This window comes from Oratosquilla oratoria, chromosome 40 (assembly GCF_046742065.1).
Source record: "Oratosquilla oratoria isolate Oo_2021 chromosome 40, ASM4674206v1, whole genome shotgun sequence".
NCBI lineage: Eukaryota > Metazoa > Arthropoda > Malacostraca > Stomatopoda > Squillidae > Oratosquilla > Oratosquilla oratoria.
The window spans coordinates 6,155,668-6,176,073 of record NC_134816.1 but is presented as its reverse complement, the minus strand read 5'-3'; the positions used below and the strand labels follow the sequence as shown (position 1 = coordinate 6,176,073).

Genomic DNA, 20,406 nt, shown 5'->3' with positions numbered 1-20,406 from the left:
CTGGTGTGCCCGACATATGTGGCATTGCGAGGCGTACAATCCTCGGCTGAACATTTAAATAAATACACTACGTTGGTTTTAGATGTAAAATCAGCTCGACTATGACAGTTGTTTTTCATCACCATTGAGCAGGTTCTAGGGTTACGGTAGTATATAAGGACTCGGATCTCACAGTTCTCTTTAGTGGGGTGACAGTTTTTCTTAATTATGTTCTTAATTGCTTTTTCATCCTTTTTGTAAGCATCACTGAAGGTGTTACGATAGAAAACATTGATAAAATTAGGCTTATTGACACTTTGGTGGGACCCTAGTTCACACAATAATTTATTGGTTATGCAGTCAAAATCACAGTTAGCATAACCATTATTGGTGAGCATTTGTCGTACATGCTGGAGTTCTGCATGTAGTGTTTCCCAAGACGAGCATACTTTTATTGCTCTTCTGACGTATGCACCTTTCTTATAACTATCACTGCACTCGCTGTTGCCGTTCATACATTTATCTAAGTTGGTGGGTTTACGGTAGACACTGGTAATAAAATTATTAGAGGTGGAATCAACCAGGACTGTGAAATTCAAGCCCGAAATGTCCTGTAGACGCAGTCTTAATCTTTCCAGGTGCTCTTTGGAGAGTGTACCTACGAAAATATTGTCAATATATCTACAGTATATTTTGGGTTTAAGTTCACTCGCGAGAAATGTTGTTTCCTCCACATGAGACATGAAGGACTGAGCAAATAGAACACCCAAGGGCGAGCCCATTCCAATTCCATCGGTCTGTACATACAGTTTACCTTCGGGGCACCTGAACGGGGCCTCGGTAGTACAAATGATCAACATTTCTTTCATGGTGTCCATGGGAATAGGGGGTGGTGGGAGTACAGGGTGTTGGTACACATACTGGAGAATGATGTTAATAGTTCTAATGAGGAGAATATTTGTGAATAGATTTTCCGCATCCAGCGAAGCTATAAAGCCCTCAGGTTTGTTGAGTCTCAAGATATCAATGAACTCGTCAGAAGAGCGGAAGGAATAAGGATTTGGGATGTAAGGGGAAATCACAGTATGTAAATTTTTTGCCACATTGTAGATTGGGGTTGGTATCTGGGAAATGATTGGTCTAAGTGGGTGTGACATTTTATGGGTTTTTACGTTACCGTAAAAATATCCAGGGTTAAAGTCCCCTGTAATTTTTTCAAATTTAAAACTACCTACTTGAGCATTGACTACAGAAATTAATTTGTTCAATTTCTTTTTAACACTGTCAACAGGGTTACGAGTAATTAGTTTAAACTTAGAATGGTCTTGTAAGATGGCATTACATTTTCTGATGTAGTCTTCCCTGTCTAAAATCACAAAACAAGACGACTTGTCCGCTTTTCTAATCACAATACGCTGGTTTTCCCGTAACTGCTTAGCGGCTTCTTTTAATCGGGGTGAAAGAAGCTGGCTAGAATGATGGTGCCGGGTTTTGGTGCACTCATTCTGTAGATGTTCTTGAAGATCTGGGTTGATGGAGATTTTACCTTCTTTCTATGGAAAAAAGTTGATAAGAAAAATAGAAAACATTAAGAAAAAGTTGAACAACTGTCAGAATGCTGTCGTATTTAATTCAACATGCATATATATATATATATATATATATATATATATATATAGATATATATATGTATTTATTATAATTACTATTGTTACTATTATTAATGTGGCAGAAATTGTTGAAAGTAATAAAACGATGTTTTAGAAGGAAATTAAGAGAGGAAGAGAAGGCGTATAAAATAGAGATGGAAAAGTAAAAGGTTCAGATGGAGTGATGATAATGGAAAAGAAGGCAGTAAGAAGAAAATGGGCAGAGTATTTTACGGAGTTGCTAAATAAGAGGGAGGATAGGAAGGGAAAGGTAAGTGCTAAGAAAATTACAGTGATATATGATAAAATGGAGGAGAAATAAAGAAAGATGAGAGCAGGTAAGACACCTATGCTAGATTAGTGTCATGTAGTGTCTAAAAAGATAGAGGTACAGTAATGGTTGACAGACTGGTGAGGTAGTTTAATGTTTGTCTAAAAAAGGGCAGAGTGCCGGAGGTCTGGAGGAGCGCCTGTATAGTTCCGACTTACAAGGGAAAAGGGGACAAGTGTGAGTGTAGTAGTTTCAGAGGGATCAATTTGTTTAGTGTAGTTGGGAAGGCTTATGGGAGGATTTTGATTGAGAGAATTAGGAGAGGAACAGAGGGAGTAATTGGTGAGGAACAGTATGGGTTTTGGACAGGCAGGGGTTGCGTGGATCAGATATTTGTGGTAAGGCAGATAATTATGTGAGAAAGCTTTAGGAAAAGGCATGGGTGTTTTTGGGTATTTTATTAATTTGTGGAAGGTATTGCTAATATATGGGATAGGAAAAAAGCTGTCAAGAGCAGTCATTATTTTTTACGAGAGTTGTAGAGCCTGTGTTAGAATTAGAAATTGGGAAAGTGAATAGTTTGAGGTAGAAGTGGGACTTCGCCAAAGATGTTATTTTGCCTTGGCTGTTTTATGTTCGACTGTCTTTTTATCTCTTTTCCCTGCCTCTGTCTTTCCCTTTCTCCATCTCATCTCATATCCTTTCTCCTTTCTTTATATCTCTCTTTTCTTCCCTCCTCACCTTCTTCTCTTCACTCCTTCCCTCCTCACTCCTCTTCTAAGAGACATCTCTCCCTCCTTTCTTCCTATATTCCAGCAGCCCAGACTAATCAAGCCAATTATTCTAACCTACAGGTTTTCTTCAGGAGACCTGTCCTCTGAGTTGGAAGATGAGGAGTCGCAGGTCCGCAAGCAGGAAGTTATCACCCAACAGGTAAAATTGCTTATTTCAAAATAATTTCCCCAGTTTTACGCTCCATTTCCCCTCTGGTTATTTTGTCTGCTTATCTCCTCTTATATCCCTCTCCCATGACTCTTGCTCTGTATTTCTTATTCATAGTGCATATGAATGGATTTCTCTTCTGATTGCTATCGTTGCTTTCACTTACGACGTGACTTACAAGCCCTCTACCTTTGGGTATTGTTTAAACCTATCTTTACACATTTGTTATATTGATTCTGTCTTCATATTACTCACTGAAACCTCATCAAGATCAGTTAGTATTCCGCTACGGCACTCCATGTACTTTTTAAATTAATCATTAGTCTATAGCATAATTATTTTATATAATCATTAATATTTTATGATTAAATACTGTTTATCACTTATTGCCCCCACCATCAATATTACTATTACTATTGAATTGATCATTATTATTATTGTTTCTATTGCTCTAATTTTTGCCACCATTATTTTACGATTTTCGTCGGTTATTATAGTTGTTACTGACACACACACACATACACACACACAGACGTTATCAGGTTTATACATTTCATATGGAATTGGAATCACCAAGTGCTGAAGATTAGTAGGATTTAGTGACCCTAAACTAATACCCTTCCTTTTTTTTCGAATTATTTTTTTCATATTGGTTAGTGTCGATAAAGATGCTAATATTGACGATAGTTCATTAGCTATACATTCATTTAGAAGAACTCTAGGTACTTCTTGTGATTCTTTTGCATGGCATTTTAAACTTGTTTTCACTTTGGCAACTTGGACACTTACTGGTGCAGAAGAGCAATGGGTGGGTTCATTTAATTTTCTTATCACAGCGTCACTCTTAGTGTAGATCACATCGGCCTTTTGCTCACAGCGCCAAAATGTAATACTTGAATCACTCTTGGATAACTTATCAAAAACGTCTATAAAGCCGTCATGCTAAAACCTCTTACTTTCGTATTTATTAAGAATTTTTTTCTCCATTTTGAAGACTTGTGGTCGAATAAAAAAAGTACAAGCCTGGCCTTCAAAAGGAAAGCAAACTAAACACGATAATTCTTACATATTTTATTTTAATAATAATAAAGTTGATAAAATTTTCAAACATCAAAGGTAACAGATACGATGAGTTAATAAATACGAGGTCATTCAAAAAGTACCCAAATAAAAATAATTAATATTGTATACATATCAAAACTTTCAAAATTAAGTTTGTATTAATTAATCTAGACAATATAAACATGATTTTTGTAAAAAAAAAAAAAAAAAAAATCAATAGACATCATAACAAAAGCCATAGCCAGTTCGTCACAAGCAGCGAACTGGACTCATCGGTGGATAGCTGGCGGCGAACTGAACTGAAAATATTATATCTATTAGAAGAAGCACCTATACCACCCAGAATGCATGGCTTACCAAAAATCCACAAAACAGGAATTCCCATGCGTCCTATTACATCAGGTGTCAATAGTGCTCCACTAGGTTCTATCAGTAATGCTCACCTACAAAATTCTTCGGATCTAATTAACAGGTTAAAGGATTGGGATTTCAGCAACAAAATATTAGCCAGCTATGATTTCACTTTGCTATTTACCCGAGTTTCGGTAAATGGTGCTCTAAAAGCTGTAGAGCGAGTGGTAAATAATTTAAATGATGAAGATTTACCTATCCCCAAAACAGATTACCTTGAATTAATTTCTCTTTGTGTAGGTTTCGGTGCTTTTACCTTTAATGATGTTGAATATAGACAACATTCTGGCTTAGCCATGGGTAGTCCCCTCTCTGCTGTGTTAGCCAACTAATATATGGAAATCCTTGAAACTGAAAATTATATATCAATAATGGATAGAAATAGCGTTTAGTTAAGGTATATTGGTGACATCATTGTTATTGTACCCAAAGAAACTAACATTAACAACAAATCAAAAAGATTAAATAGCGTTAATAGTAACATACAATTAACGGCAGAAGTAGAGAACAACAGAAAATTACCATTTTTAGACACTGTCATACACAGAACAAACAACAATGTAAAGTTTTCGGTATACCGTAAACTCTCAAATAAAGAAGACTATACATTTTCATTCGGGACACAATATTAGGACTAAAACAGATATAATAATTGGCTTCTTCCTCGGGGCTTTTCGCATCTGTAGTGAAGAATTTTTGGAAGATGAACTAGATTACATGACAAAAACCTTCACCAAACTAAGATATCCCAAAGGTCTCCTACTTAAATTAAAAAAGAAAGCTAAGGAAATAAATAAGAAGAGTAAAGATATCAATAATTGCAAAAAGAAACACGATATATCACGTTCCCAAATTCCAACATTAATTCAACTCTAGACAAAGTCCTCTTAAAAGCAGGTATTTATATAGGTAGAACGGCAGGTAGCAAAGTGGGATATTTGGTTACGCGTAATTATAATAACCATACCTATGAAAATACTATCGTATACAAAATACCTTGTAAAAATTGCTCATCTTCATATTTTGGGGAAACAGGTCGTGTATTAGAAAAAAAGTTATACGTACACATAAATGATGTAAGAACCCCCAGGATTCCTAGTTCTATACTAAGACACATAGATACACATGACCACCTTCCGGACTGGGACAATACAATTGTAATAAATAAAGGTTCAACGAAGAAATTAAGAAAAACAATAGAAGCAGCCTATATTAATGCTAATAATAACATCAACCATAGAGAAGGTTTTATATGCTTGGCAAGAGCTACAATTTTATTGGTAATTGAAGAAAACAAACGGACAAATGTTCCGAGCACGACGACCTTTCCTAGGCATCCTGTGAGATGACATGCCTGTGTATAAAATATCCCTGTTGTACTTAATTGTTAAAGTTTGTGATCAAGACCGGGTCGAAACGTTAAGGGGTATTGGCTGCTTGTTATTGTGGCAAAGTAGCATGCAGTTGATACTCTATGGTCTATATGGGGCGCCCCTACGGACCAGAGCCACACATCATTTTGTCTATGATAGAGGAAAACTCTGTTCATAGAGAAATGACGACACTTTTATACTACGACAGTCCCTCCGTTATGCTGTCCCCCAACCCCTTGTTGCTGTCCTGTACCATTTCTCTGAGTATTCTTGTTCTGTGATGGGGGGAATTCCCTGTGGTGGGGGAGAAGAATACTGCCACCAAGTATTCCCACTTAGATCGTAAGAGGCGAGAAGAAAGGGACGGGGATTGGGACTAGGCATCCTTCTCCTTGTAGCCCCACAGGGGACATTCCTAAACAAAAAAGAGAAGGCATAAGAGGATCTGGAAGTTCTCGGACCAGCATCCTAAGGTTTGGGTCTTTTAATGTGCGTGGATGTGGTACATATGAGAGTAAAAGGGAAAAGATAGGTAGTATGTTTGTGAGAAGAAAGATGGATGTGTTGGCTTTGAGTGAAACTAAGTTGAAAGGGAAGGGTGAGTGTAAGTTTGGGAGTGTAAGTGGGAGGTTATCAGGAGTGAAGAGAGGGCGAGGAAGGGAAGGGGTGGCTATTCTAGTAAGTGAAGAGATAGGTAAACGGGTAGTGGAGTGGAAGGAGGTTTCCTCAAGGATAATGTGGATGAAGGTGAAACTGGGGAAGGAGATGTGGGTCTTTGTAAGTGCATATGGGCCTGGCAGTGAGAAGAGTGTAGAAGAAAGGGAGGCCTTTTGGATAGATCTAAATGAGTGGATAGAGGATTTAGGAAGAAATGTCAATGTAATAGTACTGGGAGACCTTAATGCTAGGGTAGGATATGGTCCAATCGATGGAGTGGTTGGGAAATGTGGAGTTCCAGGAAAGAATCGTAGTGGAGAGTTGATGGTGGAAATGTGTCTAGAAAGAGAGTTGATGATAGCAAATTCAGTATTTCGGAAGAAAGTCAAGCATAAGTACACATGGGAGAGGGTGGTGGAGGGAAGGGTGGTAGATAGAGCGCTAATGGATTATGTAGTGGTAAATAGGATTATGATAGGAAGAGTTAAGGATGAACATGTGCTAAGGGGAGAGGGTGGGGGAATATCAGATAATTATTTGGTGGAAGGTAAGTTGAGAGTGGAGGATAGATGGAGAAAGAGGAAAGGGACAAAAGGTAGGGAGGTTCTTAGAGTGAACTCTTTAAATGAAAAGGAAAAGGAGAAGGAGCACGGAAAGAAGCTGAAGGAGGAGTGGGAGGGAGTAAAGGATAGAATAGAGCTGGGTGTGGAGAAGGAATGGGGATGGTTCAAGGAGGGAGTCATAAAGTGTGCAAGGATGGTGTGTGGAACAAGAAGGACAGGGGGAAATAGAAGAAAGGGTAGTGAATGGTGGGATGAGGAAACAAAGAAGGTTGTAGAAGAGAAGAAGCGAGCTTTCACAGATTGGTTACAAAATAGGACGAGGGAGTCATATGAGAGGTACAAAGAAAAGAAAAGAGAAGTAAAGCAAAAGGTAAAGGTTGCAAAGAGGAGAGCAGATGTGAAATGGGGTAAGAGTATGACAGAAAAATTTGAAAGTAATAAAAAGATGTTTTGGAAAGAAATTAAGAGAGGAAGAGGAGGCGAATCAAGTAGAGAAGAAAAGGTAAAAGGTGCAGATGGAGAGATGATAATGGAAGAGAAGGCAGTAAGGGGAAGATGGGCAGAATATTTTAGGGAGTTGCTAAATGTGAAGGAGGATAGGGAAGGAAAGATAGCTGCAGTGGGAAATGCGAAGAAAATGAGAGTGATGAGTGAGGAGAATGGAGGAGAAATAAGGAAGGATGAGGTGAAGGCAGTTGTTAAGATGATGAAAGCAGGTAAGGCACCTGGTCTGGATAGATGCCATGCAGAATGTCTGAAAAAGGGAGGTACAGTGATGGTGGACTGGTTGGTGAGGTTATTTAATGTTTGCTGGAGAGAGGGTAGAGACCCGGAGGACTGGAGGAGTGCCTGTATAGTTCCTCTTTACAAGGGAAAAGGGGACGTGTGAATGTAGTAGTTTCAGAGGGATTAGCTTGTTAAGTGTAGTTGGGAAGGCTTATGGGAGGATCTTGATTGAGAGGATTAGGAGAGGAACAGAGGGAGTAATTGGTGAGGAACAGTGTGGATTTAGGACAGGTAGAGGTTGTGTAGATCAGATCTTTGTGGTAAGACAGATATGTGAGAAAGCTATAGGAAAGGGGAAGGATGTTTTTTGAGCTTTTATGGATCTGGAAAAGGCTTATGATAGGGTAGACAGAAAGGCACTGTGGGAGGTTGTGCAGATATACGGGATAGGAGGAAAGGTTCTGGGAACTGTCAAGAGTTTTTATGAGAGTAGTAGAGCTTGTGTCAGGATTGGAAATGGAGAGAGTGAGTGGTTCGAGTTAAAGGTGGGACTTCGTCAAGGATGCGTTATGTCGCCCTGGCTGTTCAACTTATACATGGATGGGGTGGTGCGAGAGGTAAATGCAAGGGTAGTGGGCAAGGGATTGGAGATGGTTAAAGAAAATGGAGAAAACTGGGAGGTGAGCCAGCTATTGTTTGCGGACGACACTGCGCTTGTGGCAGGATCGGAGGAGGGATTGAGGGAGTTGGTGGCAGAGTTTGGGAGAGTATGTGATAGAAGAAAGCTAAAGATAAATGTGGGTAAAAGTAAGGTGATGAGATGTACAAGGGGTGAAAGTGGCAGTAGACTGGAAGTGAGCATTAAGGGAGAGCGACTGGAGGAAGTGGATAGTTTTAGATACTTGGGTGCAAATGTGGCAGGAAAAGGTGGAGTGAAGGTGGAGGTAGAATGTAGATTGAGAGAAGCGAGTAAATGCCTTGGTAGATTAAAGAGTGTAATGAGGAATAGACATTTGGGAATGGGTGCTAAGAGGAGACTGTATGAAGGAGTGATTGTGCCAACAGCACTGTATGGGGCAGAAACATGGAACATAAGAGAAGAAGAGAGAAGGAGTTTGAATGTGTTTGAGATGAGGTGTCTGAGAAGTATGATGGGGGTTACTAGGCTAGATAGAGTGAGAAATGAGGAGGTGAGGAGGAGAACAGGGGTGGAAAAGGAGCTGGGAGATTGGGTTGATGAAAGAATATTAGGATGGTTTGGACACATGGAAAGAATGAGTGAAGAAAGACTAGTAAAAGAAGTATGGAAGGCAGATGTGGAGGGAGTGAACATGAGGGGACGTCCTAGGATGAGGTGGATGGATGGGGTAAAGGGGGCTTTGGGGAAGAGGGGAATGTCTGTTGAGGAAGGAAGGGAGAGGACAGAAAGGGGTGAATAGAGAAGGGTTGTATATGGATGATGTTGGGATTACATGAGGTGGAATGGGCGGGTGGGTGGGGGTGAGTTAGTATGTGTGAGCAAAATTTGACGCAGCCCGAAGGGATTTCTCCCCGTCCTCTCCTTTTATGCAATGGGGGAACGGAGAGGGGGGGTCGCCGATTTAATGAAGTGGCCTTGCTGTGGATGTGCTGTGTCTTGCGACACTGCCTCTGACCCAGGGCAGTGGATGATTTTATGATTTTATGATTTTATGATTTGATTTTATGAAATGATTTTATGCCTTTCCCTTCTTGGCTACCTCCCTTGTAAAGGGGAAAAAACCTTGGTATATGTATGTATGATACTTCCTCCGTCTTCAGTTACATTTGTCATAGTATAAATCATTATATATATATATATATATATATATATATATATATATATATATATATATATATATGTATATATATACATGTGAATACATATACAGGTGAATAGATATACAGGTGAATATATATATATATATATATATATATATATATATATATATATATACACACACACACACACACACACATACACACACACACACACACGCACACACACACACACACATACACACACACACACACACACACACACACACACACACACACACACACACACACACACACACACACACAGACACACACACACACATATATATATACATATATATATATATATATATATATATATATATATATATATGTATATTGCAGAAACCACAGAAAAAATAAAGTTGGAATACTGAACGTTTTCGTCTATTACGACATCCTCAGAGTACAAGAAAGAGAAATAGAACATAATATTTATACAGAAATAAGAAAACTGGGGAAGGTAATAGCCACATAAAAGCTTTCCCTATTTCTGTATAAATATTATGTTCTATTTCTCTTTCTTGTACTCTGAGGATGTCGTAATAGACGAAAACGTTTAGTATTCCGACTTTATTTTCACTGCGGTTTCTGCAATATCATTTAATCACGCGGTATTGTGATTATTTTTGCATATATATATATATATATATATATATATATATGTATATATACATATACATATATATATATATGAATATATATATATATATATATATTTATATATATATATATATATATATATATATATAGATATATATGGAATGTTGACAGCATGTTATTGTGGCAAAGTAGCATACAGCTGATTGATACTTTAGGGTCTATAAGGGGCGCCCCTACGGACAAGAGGCACACATCATTTTGTCTGTGATAGAGGAAATCTCTGTTCATAGAGAAATGATGACTTTCCCTCCGTTATGCTGTATCCCCCACCCCTTGTTACTGTCCTGTACAATTTCTCTGAATATTAATTTCCTTCTATCGCCTAACACTGTAGTAGGGGAAAATTTTTGCTGCCAAGTCTTTCCACTTGAGTCGTAAAAAAAAAAAAAAAAAAAAAAAAAAAAAACACGGGACGAGGATAGGACGAGGAATCCTGCAACCTGTAGCCCCAAACTGGGCATTCCTATAAAACAGTAAAGGATTAAGAAGGTCTATGAGCTTTCCAACGAGTACCCTAAGATTTGGGTCTTTTAATGTGCGTGGATGTGGTACAGACGAGAGTAAAACAGAAGAGACAGGCAGTATGTCTGTGAGAAGAAAAATAGAAAATGGAGTGAAGCAAAATTGAAAGGGAGGGGCGAGTGTGAGTTTAGGAGTGTAGGTGGGAGGTTCTCAGGAGCGAAGAGACGACGAGGGAGTGAAGGGGTGGGCACCTGGAATTGAAGAGACAGGTAAACTTGTAGTGGAGTGTAAGGAGGTTTCTTCAAAGTTAATATGGATGAAGGTGAAACTGGGGAGATGTGGGTTTTTGTAAGTGCTTACGGGCCTGGTAGTGAGAAGAGTGTAGAAGAAAGGGAGGCATTTTGGATGGATTTATATGAGTGCACCAAGGGATCAAGGAGAAATGACAATGTAGTTGTATTGGGAGACCTTAATGCTAGGGTAAGAAATGAAACGGGAAGTATGGATTTCCAGGAAAAAATCGTAGTGGAGAGTTGATGGTGGGAATGTGTCTCGAAAGAGAGTTGATGATAGTAAATACAGTGTTTAGGAAGAAACTCAAGCATAAGGTCATATAGGAGAGGATGGTGGATAGAAGAGTCGTAGATAGAGCGTTAATGGACTATATAGTGGTAACCAGGAGTAGAGGAAGAGTTAAGGATGTACATGTTATAAGGGGAGAGAGTGGGGGAATATCAGATCATTTTTTGGTGGAAGGTAAGTTGAGAGTGAAGGATAGGTGGAGAAAGAGGAAAAGAAGAGCAGGTAGGGAGATACTTAGAGTGAACTGCTTAAATGAGAAAGAAAAGGAGAAGGGATATAAGAAGAAGCTGAGGAGTGGGAGGGAGTGAAGGATAGTGTAGAACTAAGAGTAGAAGAGGAATGGGGATGGCTTAAGGAGGGAGTCATAAGGTGTGCAAAGATGGTGTGCGGAACAAGGAGGATGGGAGTAAGTAGAAGAAAGGGTATTGAGTGGTGGGATGAGGAAGCAAAGAAGGGTGTAGAAGAGAAGAAGCAAGCTTTCATAGATTGGTTGCAAATTAGGACAAGGGAATCATATGAGAGGTACAAAGTAAAGAGAAGAGAAGCAAAGCATAAGATAAAAGAGGCAAAGAAGAGAGCAGATGTGAAATGAGGTAAGAGTATGATAGAAAATTTTGACAGTAATAAAAAGATGTTTTGGAAAGAAATAAATTAAGAGAGGAAGAGGAGGCGAATCAAATAGAGAAGAAAAGGTAAAAGGTGCAGATGGAGAGATGATAATGGAAGAGAAGGCAGTGAAAGGAAGGTGGGAAGAGTATTTTAGGGAATTACTAAATAGGAGGGAGGATAGGGAGGGAAAGGTAGTTGTAGTGGGAAGTGCTAAAAAATTACCATGAGTGAGGAAAATGGAGGAAAAATAAGGAAAGATGAAGTAAAGGCAGCTGTTAAGATGAGATCAGGTAAGGTACATGGGCTGGATGGATGCCACGCAGAATGTTAAAAAAAAAAAAAAAAAAAAAAAAAAAGGAGGTACAGTGATGGTGGACTGGCTGGTGAGGTTCTTTAGTGTTTGATGGAGAGAGGGTAGAGTTCCTGTATAATTTCACTTTACAAGGGAAAAGGGAACAAGTGTAAGTGCAGTAGTTTCAGAGGGATTAGCTTGTTAAGTGTAGGTGGGAGGGGTTTGAGAGGGTCTTGATTGAGAGGATTAAGAGAGGAACAGCGGGAGTAATTGGTGGGGAAAAGTGTGGGTTTAAGACAGGTAGGCGTTGCGTAGATGAAATTTTTGTGGTAAGACAGATATGTGAGAAAGCTATAGGAAAAGGTAAGGATGTTTTTTGGGCTTTTATGGATCTGAAAAAGGTTTATGATAGTGTGGACAAGAAAGCACTGTTGGAGGTACTGCAGATACATGGGATATGAGGAAAGCTTTTAAGAGCAGTCAATATTTTTTACGAGAGTAGTAAAGCGTGTGTTAGGATTAGAAATGGAGAGAATGAGTGGTTTGAGGTAAAGATGGGACTTCGTCAGGGATGTGTTATGTCGCCCTGGCTGTTCAAATTATACATGAATGGGGTGGTGTGAGATGTAAATGCAAAGGTGGTCCGTCGCGGATTGGAGATGGTTAAGGAAAATAGAGAAAAGTGGGAGATAAGCCAGTTGTTGTTTGCTGACGACACTGCGCTTGTTGCAGAATCAGAGGAGGGATTGAGGAAGTTAGTGACAGAGTTTGGGAAGGTGTGCAAAAGAAGGAAGTTGAAGGTAAATGAGGGTAAAAGTAAAGTGATGAGATGTATATGGGAGAGAGTGGCAGCAGACCGGAAGTGATTATTAAGGGAGAGAGACTGGAGGAAGTGGATAGTTTCAGATACTTGGGTGCGAATGTGGCAGGAAAGGGAGGAGTGGAGGTGGAGATAGAATGCAGAGTGAGAGAAGCGAGTAGATGCTTTGGGAGGTTAAAAAGTGTAATGGGAAATAGACATTCGGGAATGGATGCTAAGAGGAGATTGTATGAAGGAGTGATTGTGCCGACAGCTCTGTAGGGGACAGAAACACGGAGCATAAGGGAGGAAGAGAGAAGGAGTTTGAATGTGTTTGAGATGATGTGCTGAGAAGTATGATAGGGGTTACTAGGCTGAATAGAGTGAGAAATGAGTAGGTGAGGAGGAGAACAGGGGTGGAAAGGGAGTTGGGAGATAGAGTTGATGAAAGAGTATTGGGATGGTTTGAACACATGGAAAGAATGAATGAAGAAAGATTAGTAAAAGAGATGTGGAAGGAGAAAACATAAGGGGTCGACCTAGGATGAGATAGATGGAGGGGGTGAAATGTGCATTGGGAAAGAAGGGAATGTCTGTTGAGGAAGGACGGGAAAGGACAGAAAATAGAGGTGAATGGAGAATGGTTGTGTATGGATAATGCTGTGATGCATGAGGGGGAGTGGATGGGGGATAGGGGTGAGGGAGTATGTATGAAAAATAAATTAACGCAGCCCGAGCGGATTTCTTCCCGTCTGTAGTAAGCGCTGAAACTATCAGGTGTTTTAAAAAACGATTAGACAACTTTATGGATGGGGACGACTGGTGGTGATGGATACGGAGCTGCCTAGTGTAGGCCTTATGGTCTCTTGCATTCTCCTTTATTTTTATGTTCTTATGTTCTTCTCCCTTTCTGCATGAGGGGGCGGAGGGGGGGGGGCGCCGATTTAATGAAGCGGCCTTACTGTGGATGTGCTGTGTCCTGTGACACTGCTTCTGACCCAGGGTAGATGTAGGGATGACCCGTCATTCCAAAGATGCTTAGATAAGAGGGAGGGAAGAGGGTAGAGGGGAGTGGATTGTGTAGGGGATGGAATGGGTGGGAGTGGTTTCTTTGCCTTTGTTTTTGGGCTACCTTCCTTATAAGGGGGAAAAATACTTTGGTATATGCATATATGTATATATATATATATATATATATATATATATATATATATATATATATGTATATCTTTTTTCAACCACAAATCACTTTTAATTCCATGCTATCGCAGTCAAGACTGAAGAATCTCTCGATGGAGGCATCCGTTCGAAATTAAAACGTGGACGAACGAGGATTTGAACCCATCTAACCCGTAACAAAGTTACAGTGGAATTAAAAGTGATTTGTGGTTGAAAAAAAGATATTAATTGATCACTGGGAACCATTCAGTGTATATGTACATATATGTATATGTATATATGTATATGTATATTGTATATGTATATAGTACATATATAATATATGTATATATATACATATATATATATATACATACATATATATATATATATATATATATATATATATACACACACACACACACACATATATATATATATATATATATATATATATATATATATATATATATATATATATGTATTCACCATGGTATTTGGACCACGTGTTAGACTCGTGATCGACAGCTATTTCCCTCTCGAAAGAGAGCTCAGAGCTCGTATGACCGATCTATGGGAAATGCTGTGACCTTACACGCACACACACCCCCAATTCCCTCCCACGAGAGTTAGAGTAACGACTCGAAGCGCAGCGATACTGAAATTATTTCAGGCCTAGGCAGGATTCGAACTCGGACCGCCGTAGTGACAGTCTGAGACTCTACCAACCACGCCACCGAGTGTGTGTGTGTGTGTGTGTGTGTTTACATATATATACATATATATATATATATATACACATATATATATATATATATATATATATATATATATATGTATGTATGTACATTTGAAGGACCTTCACCATGTTGCGACGCCGTCTACAGTACCACAGAAGTCAAGGTTAAATTTTCCAACATTATACACAAGAACACAATAAGAAACTACCCTTGCAGAGTCTCATAGATCAAAATGAAATCATCCACTATGAAGACGACTTCAGAATGCTTCAAATTGCTGAAGTCATTTCTATCACTAGCCAACGTCCTTCTATCAACGTACAGCAGAGCGTAGATTTCATTTTGCCATCCGCACGCCCACATGAGAGACATACTCCACTACAAAACACCATTGACTCAACAATCCATCATTCAACCAATCAGCACTCGGGACGGGTCACTAGGTCTTCCGCTTGAGTGCTACGAGGTCCCGGCCAGATATCAGGTTCACACGGCCTACCTGCTAGCCAATCAGCATCGAGCTTCACCCGCGCCCGGTTGGCCTGATCCCGTATAAATACCCTTACATGAATAACTTTCCTCTTGCATTGAGAAAAGAGATTCTGGATGGAAAGGACACCCACGCTGCGTTCCTACACCACGTCTTTCACGTCTCGTTTAGCCGTAATTACCCTAGTCGCTAGCTCTGATTGTCGTGCTACCGCCCACTCTCACGAAAGTACTGCTACCCGAGGCAATTCTCCCTTCTTAGAGGAATCTCGCTCTGGCAGGATTATGCCCCACATAACTCTCCCTGCACGATTAGCATGGCCCGTGTGATTCTGTTTAAAATTGCTTTTACGGCGGGAAAGGGGGGAACCCCGTCTTCAATAAAAGCCCAGTCTCGCACGCTCTAGTGCACTCGGGCCTCGTATTCGATCGATTGCTGCTAGGTAGACAGGTCACGTAAAGCAAATCAGTACCAACACGTTAGTAAACGCCCGCGCCCCCCTGTCCCTTAGACTTCCGCCCCCTTTTTTTTCTCGCTAGATCTTGTACATAGACTCAGTTCTTTTTGCTTTCTCGTCATCAGTACCGCCATGGCGGCTACTGATACTGTGACTGGCATGGTGAAACGAAGGCGCTGCGCTCCAGGATCAGAGCCTCCATCTGGTGATGAGGCTGCCGTGGTGATGGTCCCTCCTCAGAACAAGGGTGGCAAGCTCCCCACTTTCAAGGTTGCACCCTCCGCAGGGTACGACACAGCTTTTGAAGTGGTACGAGCTCTCGAGAAGGGCCCCCTCCGCGATAAACTTGTGTCCCTCCGGCCCCTTGGCGACGGTAACTTGCTGCTGTTACCGAGCAACTACCAACTCGTCGAGGAGCTGGAGGCGATAACATCATTGGATGGAAAGCCTCTGACCCTGGAGAGACTTAATCCCGAGGACAAGCGGCACAGACTCGTGGTCCACAGTTACCCGACCTCATACATGACTGAGGCCATTGAGGACCATCCTCAGGTGATTGGGGCCACGAGAATGCGCCTCTGGGATAAGACGCCCACCCGCCAGGTTTTGATCACCATAAAAGGCGAACCTTTTAATCGTATTGACCTGGGGATGTATGGCAGCTTTGATGTACGAACGTACATCCCTGATCCTCTCCGTTGTTTTAAGTGTCAACGTTATGGTCATCACCAGGCGCGGTGCACTTCTAAGCAACCGAAATGTGGCATTTGCAGCATGTCTCATGCTACCGAGACTTGTCTCAACAAGTTTAAGGCTGGCACTGAGACTGTGGCCAAATGCCCCAATTGTAGCAAGAAGCACCACGCCTGGAATACTTCTTGCTCAGCTCGTAAAGCTCAGGCCATTGCCTGTAAGGAGAGGACAGAGAAGCGACAGGACTTCATACCTGCCCCCCCAGGTACATTTGTATGGGGCAGCAGGAAGCACTCTCCCACTGCACCACAGACACCTACACCTAGTGCTCCCGATTTAAACAATCAAGAGCACTTCCCAGCACTCGAAACAGACACACGCACACACACCCGAACTCAGCCAGCTCCCAAAAAGACCCCCACACCCAAACCTACGCCTAAGCCCACGCTTAAGCCTACGCCTAAGCCCACGCCCAAACCCACGCCTAACCCTAAGCCCGCGCCCCGAGTACCAACCCTACGAGCACAGGAACGGCGGCCCCCTCCACCTCAGTATCCGTCTGATGTCATTCCCCTTTAGGGGGGATGACATCGACTTGATTGTGACCGGTGTCGTCTCTGCAGTCGCTACTACCCAGGGAGAAAGCGACCCAGATAAGATGCTAGTCATGGTGGATAGGGCCGTCAAGAACGTGCTCAAACTCCTGAAAGAGAAGAGGAACCCTAGGCGAAAGGAGAGGACTCCCTCCCCCTCCACCTCCTCATCTTCCGCCTCTTCCCCCGCCTCTTCCCCTGCCTCTTCCTCCTCCTCTTCCTCTTCCTCTGCCTCCTCCTCCTCCCCTTCCACTTCCCCCAAGCCCGCTACACCCACTTTCACCATTGGGAAGGCAACACCTACAACTTCAAAGACGAGGAAAGTGCCTTCTGCCAAGCCCCAACGTCATTTTGCGCTTAGGCTTGAAGACTCCTCTTCTGATGAGGAGGGAAATGTCCCCACTGTTTCAAAGACGCAACCCATCTTGTCCTCTGACCGGGGAGGACAAGATGAGACAGTAATGGAACTAGACAGGGAAGAAAGTCGCCCTGTTCAATAATCACTTAAGGTTGCTACAGTGGAACATAAACGGGTTCCGCAGCAAAAGCTCGTATCTCCTTGCGCTTGCGCAAGAGCATGATTACGATATCATACTTCTCCAGGAGACATTGGTGAGCGATGAGGTGCGATTTCCGGGATATCGCATCTTCTCCCTCCCTCGCTTACCCACTACTAGGGGGTGCATGATCTTAGTCAAATCATCCATCCCCTGCAGTGAGATCATGGACCCTGTATCATGTGGGGATGGTGTGGAAGTTCTTGCGGTTCGACTCCATCGAGCCCATGAAGTGTACACCATCTATAACATATACAGGGGCCAGAGAGCGGAACTGGACCTTGGAGAAGTGTGTGCTCTTGCTGCGGACAGGCTCCTCATCATAGGAGGGGACTTCAACGCCCATCATAATATTTTGATGTCGCCCCAAGGGCCCAATGTCGCTGGGCACCACTTAAATTACGTATTAGATGAATGCCCTGACATTGCGTTGTTGAATGATGGAAATCCGACGCACGTGCAAGGTGGACGACTTGATCTGACCTTGGCGACGGCCACTCTCCTCCCTAGGGTAACCTGGGAGGTGCATCCTATTGTCACTAGCGATCACTTCGGTGTCTCTGTGCACATACGGGATACACCACCTATACCAGCTGTATTACCTGCTCCCAGGTGGAAGACAGCTTTGGCAAACTGGCCAGTATTTGAGAGGTCTGTTGAAGAATGGGCAGCGTCCTACGTTCCACCACAGGACGTGGAAACGTTAGAAGTTGACTTTTCTGCAACCCTTCAGGTGGCTGCCAACAGAGCCATCCCAAAGACTCGCCAGTCCCCTAGAGAACATAATAACAGCTGGTATTATACCCCGAGGTGAGAGAGGCCAACCATCGGGTGAACATGCTTAGGCGTGTTTTCCGACGGCGCCGAACTCAGACCAATTTGGCCAACTTGCGCTCTGCAGTTCATGACGCTCACGTCATAGCTGCAGATGCCAGAAGAGCTAAATTTCTTGAATGGTGTGAGGGCTTTAATGCTCACACCTCCCTAGCAGAGCTGTGGTCTAAGCTCCGTAAAGCTACTGGCAGGACTCAACCGCGACGCACTCATCATGCCCCTGATGCTGAGGCACAGCGGCTGGTGCAGGAGTTTGTCTCTCGCTCCAGGAGCACCTCACTCCCGCAGTGTGTTCAAGACACACTGCAGGACCTCCAAGGAGTGAGGCGCCACAGTGTTGAGGACATGATGAGTCGATCGGATTATACTGACGCTAGCTGTACGCTTCAGGAGCTACGGGTCACACACAAGACCAGCTCAGACACGGCACCTGGAGAGGACCTCATCACCTACTCCATGCTGACCCATCTTGGGCCAGCGGGTGACGAGGCACTTCTAAGGGTGATAAACGCGTCTTGGAGGACTGGCAAGCTACCAACAGCCTGGAAGACGGTAACCATAACGCCAATTCCAAAGCCAAAGGAACCTAGTGCTTATCACCCCATCAGCCTGACAAGCTGCATGGGGAAGACAGCGGAGAGGATGGTGCTAAACAGGCTGCTGTGAAAACTGGGCCCAATGCATGAGCATATCCATGCTTACTGCAAGGGAACTGGCACAGCAAACAGTATAGCAACACTCCTCAATGCTGTCAGTGGCACACCGTCCATCGTGGTCTTTTTGGATTTGGAAAAGGCGTTTGAGCTGGCCAGTCCACTTGTGATATTAGACACCCTTGCTCGCAAGGGCATAAAAGGCAAGCTGCTTTCTTGGATTGCTGACTATCTCAGTCACTGGTCTGTGAAAGTACGCTTTCAGGGTCATGTATCAGAGGCCAGAATGCTGGAGAATGGCACTCCAAAGGGGGGGGGGGGTCCTTAGCCCCACTCTGTTCAATGTGCTTGTCTCCAACATTCTGGAACTACCTCTACCCAATGGGTGTAAGGTCATCTGCTATGCAGATGACATTGCGCTCATAATTACTGGGAAACGGCAGTGCTTCAACAGGGCTCAACGCTGTTTAAGCACTGTAGCGACGGAATGTTGCAGGTTAGGGTTAAAGATCTCCCCTACAAAATCGAAGGCCATGACATTGAGACTCTGGAAAGAAGGGAAGCACCTCACCATCCAGGACCTTAGGCTGGACTGGGTTCACCAGTTTCAGTACCTGGGGGTCTGGATTGATGAGAGGCTCACCTTTCAGAAGGAACTAGTCTATCTCAAGGAGAGACTGAAGGCAAGAACCACAGTTATGAGAGCAATGACGGGGAAGGCACTTGGTGCCACGCATCAGGTCCTTCGCACATTTTATGTGCAAGCTGTCCGCAGCTTAGTGGACTACGCTGCCCCAGCTCTCATAAATGTGGCAACTGCCAAGCTTGAAGACCTGGAGCCTTGCCAAAATGCCGCAGCAAGGATTATCCTGGAAGCTCAATCTTGGACCAAGATCATTAACCTCCAGATGGAGGCTTCATTGCCTTCATTAACATCACGGGTCAGAAGGCTGGAGGTCGACATTCTTGCCAAGATAGTCCAAAGCCCCAGGATAACCGAGCTGAGTCAGAGCCTTGTGATAGCTTTGGGACGGGTGGGTACTCTTATCCACTTTGATACCTGGCTATCACAGGCGGCTGGGCTCCTGGACTCCTTCAGGCTCACCAGCACTCTCCTTGAGAAGGGTTAGGACTCTCCACACCCAGAGTTCAAGCCCCCACCACCATGGCTGTCGATACCTGCAACCATCGTTGTCACAAAGCTTCCTAGTAAGAAGAAGTTATGTGACCAGGAAAGAGTACGAGCGCAGGTCCTACAAGGCATCCGCGCACTGTCGGAACCTGGAATGGCGGTCTATTACACGGATGGCTCCGTAGACCCCAACAGGCCCCGTAGTGCGGGGGCTGCCTTCGTG

At 42.7% G+C, this 20,406-nt stretch overlaps 1 protein-coding gene across 6 annotated transcripts in view; it reads left to right on the top strand.

The window, feature by feature from the left end:
* Positions 1 to 20,406, top strand: part of Syn (synapsin) — a 747,383-nt gene that overhangs the window by 363,366 nt on the left and 363,611 nt on the right. For all 6 annotated transcript variants that reach the window (XM_076177098.1, XM_076177097.1, XM_076177095.1 and 3 more), the window contains one exon: positions 2,754 to 2,832. In XM_076177098.1, the coding sequence (XP_076033213.1) occupies positions 2,754 to 2,832 (79 nt within the window). The remainder of the gene's footprint in view (positions 1 to 2,753; positions 2,833 to 20,406) is intronic.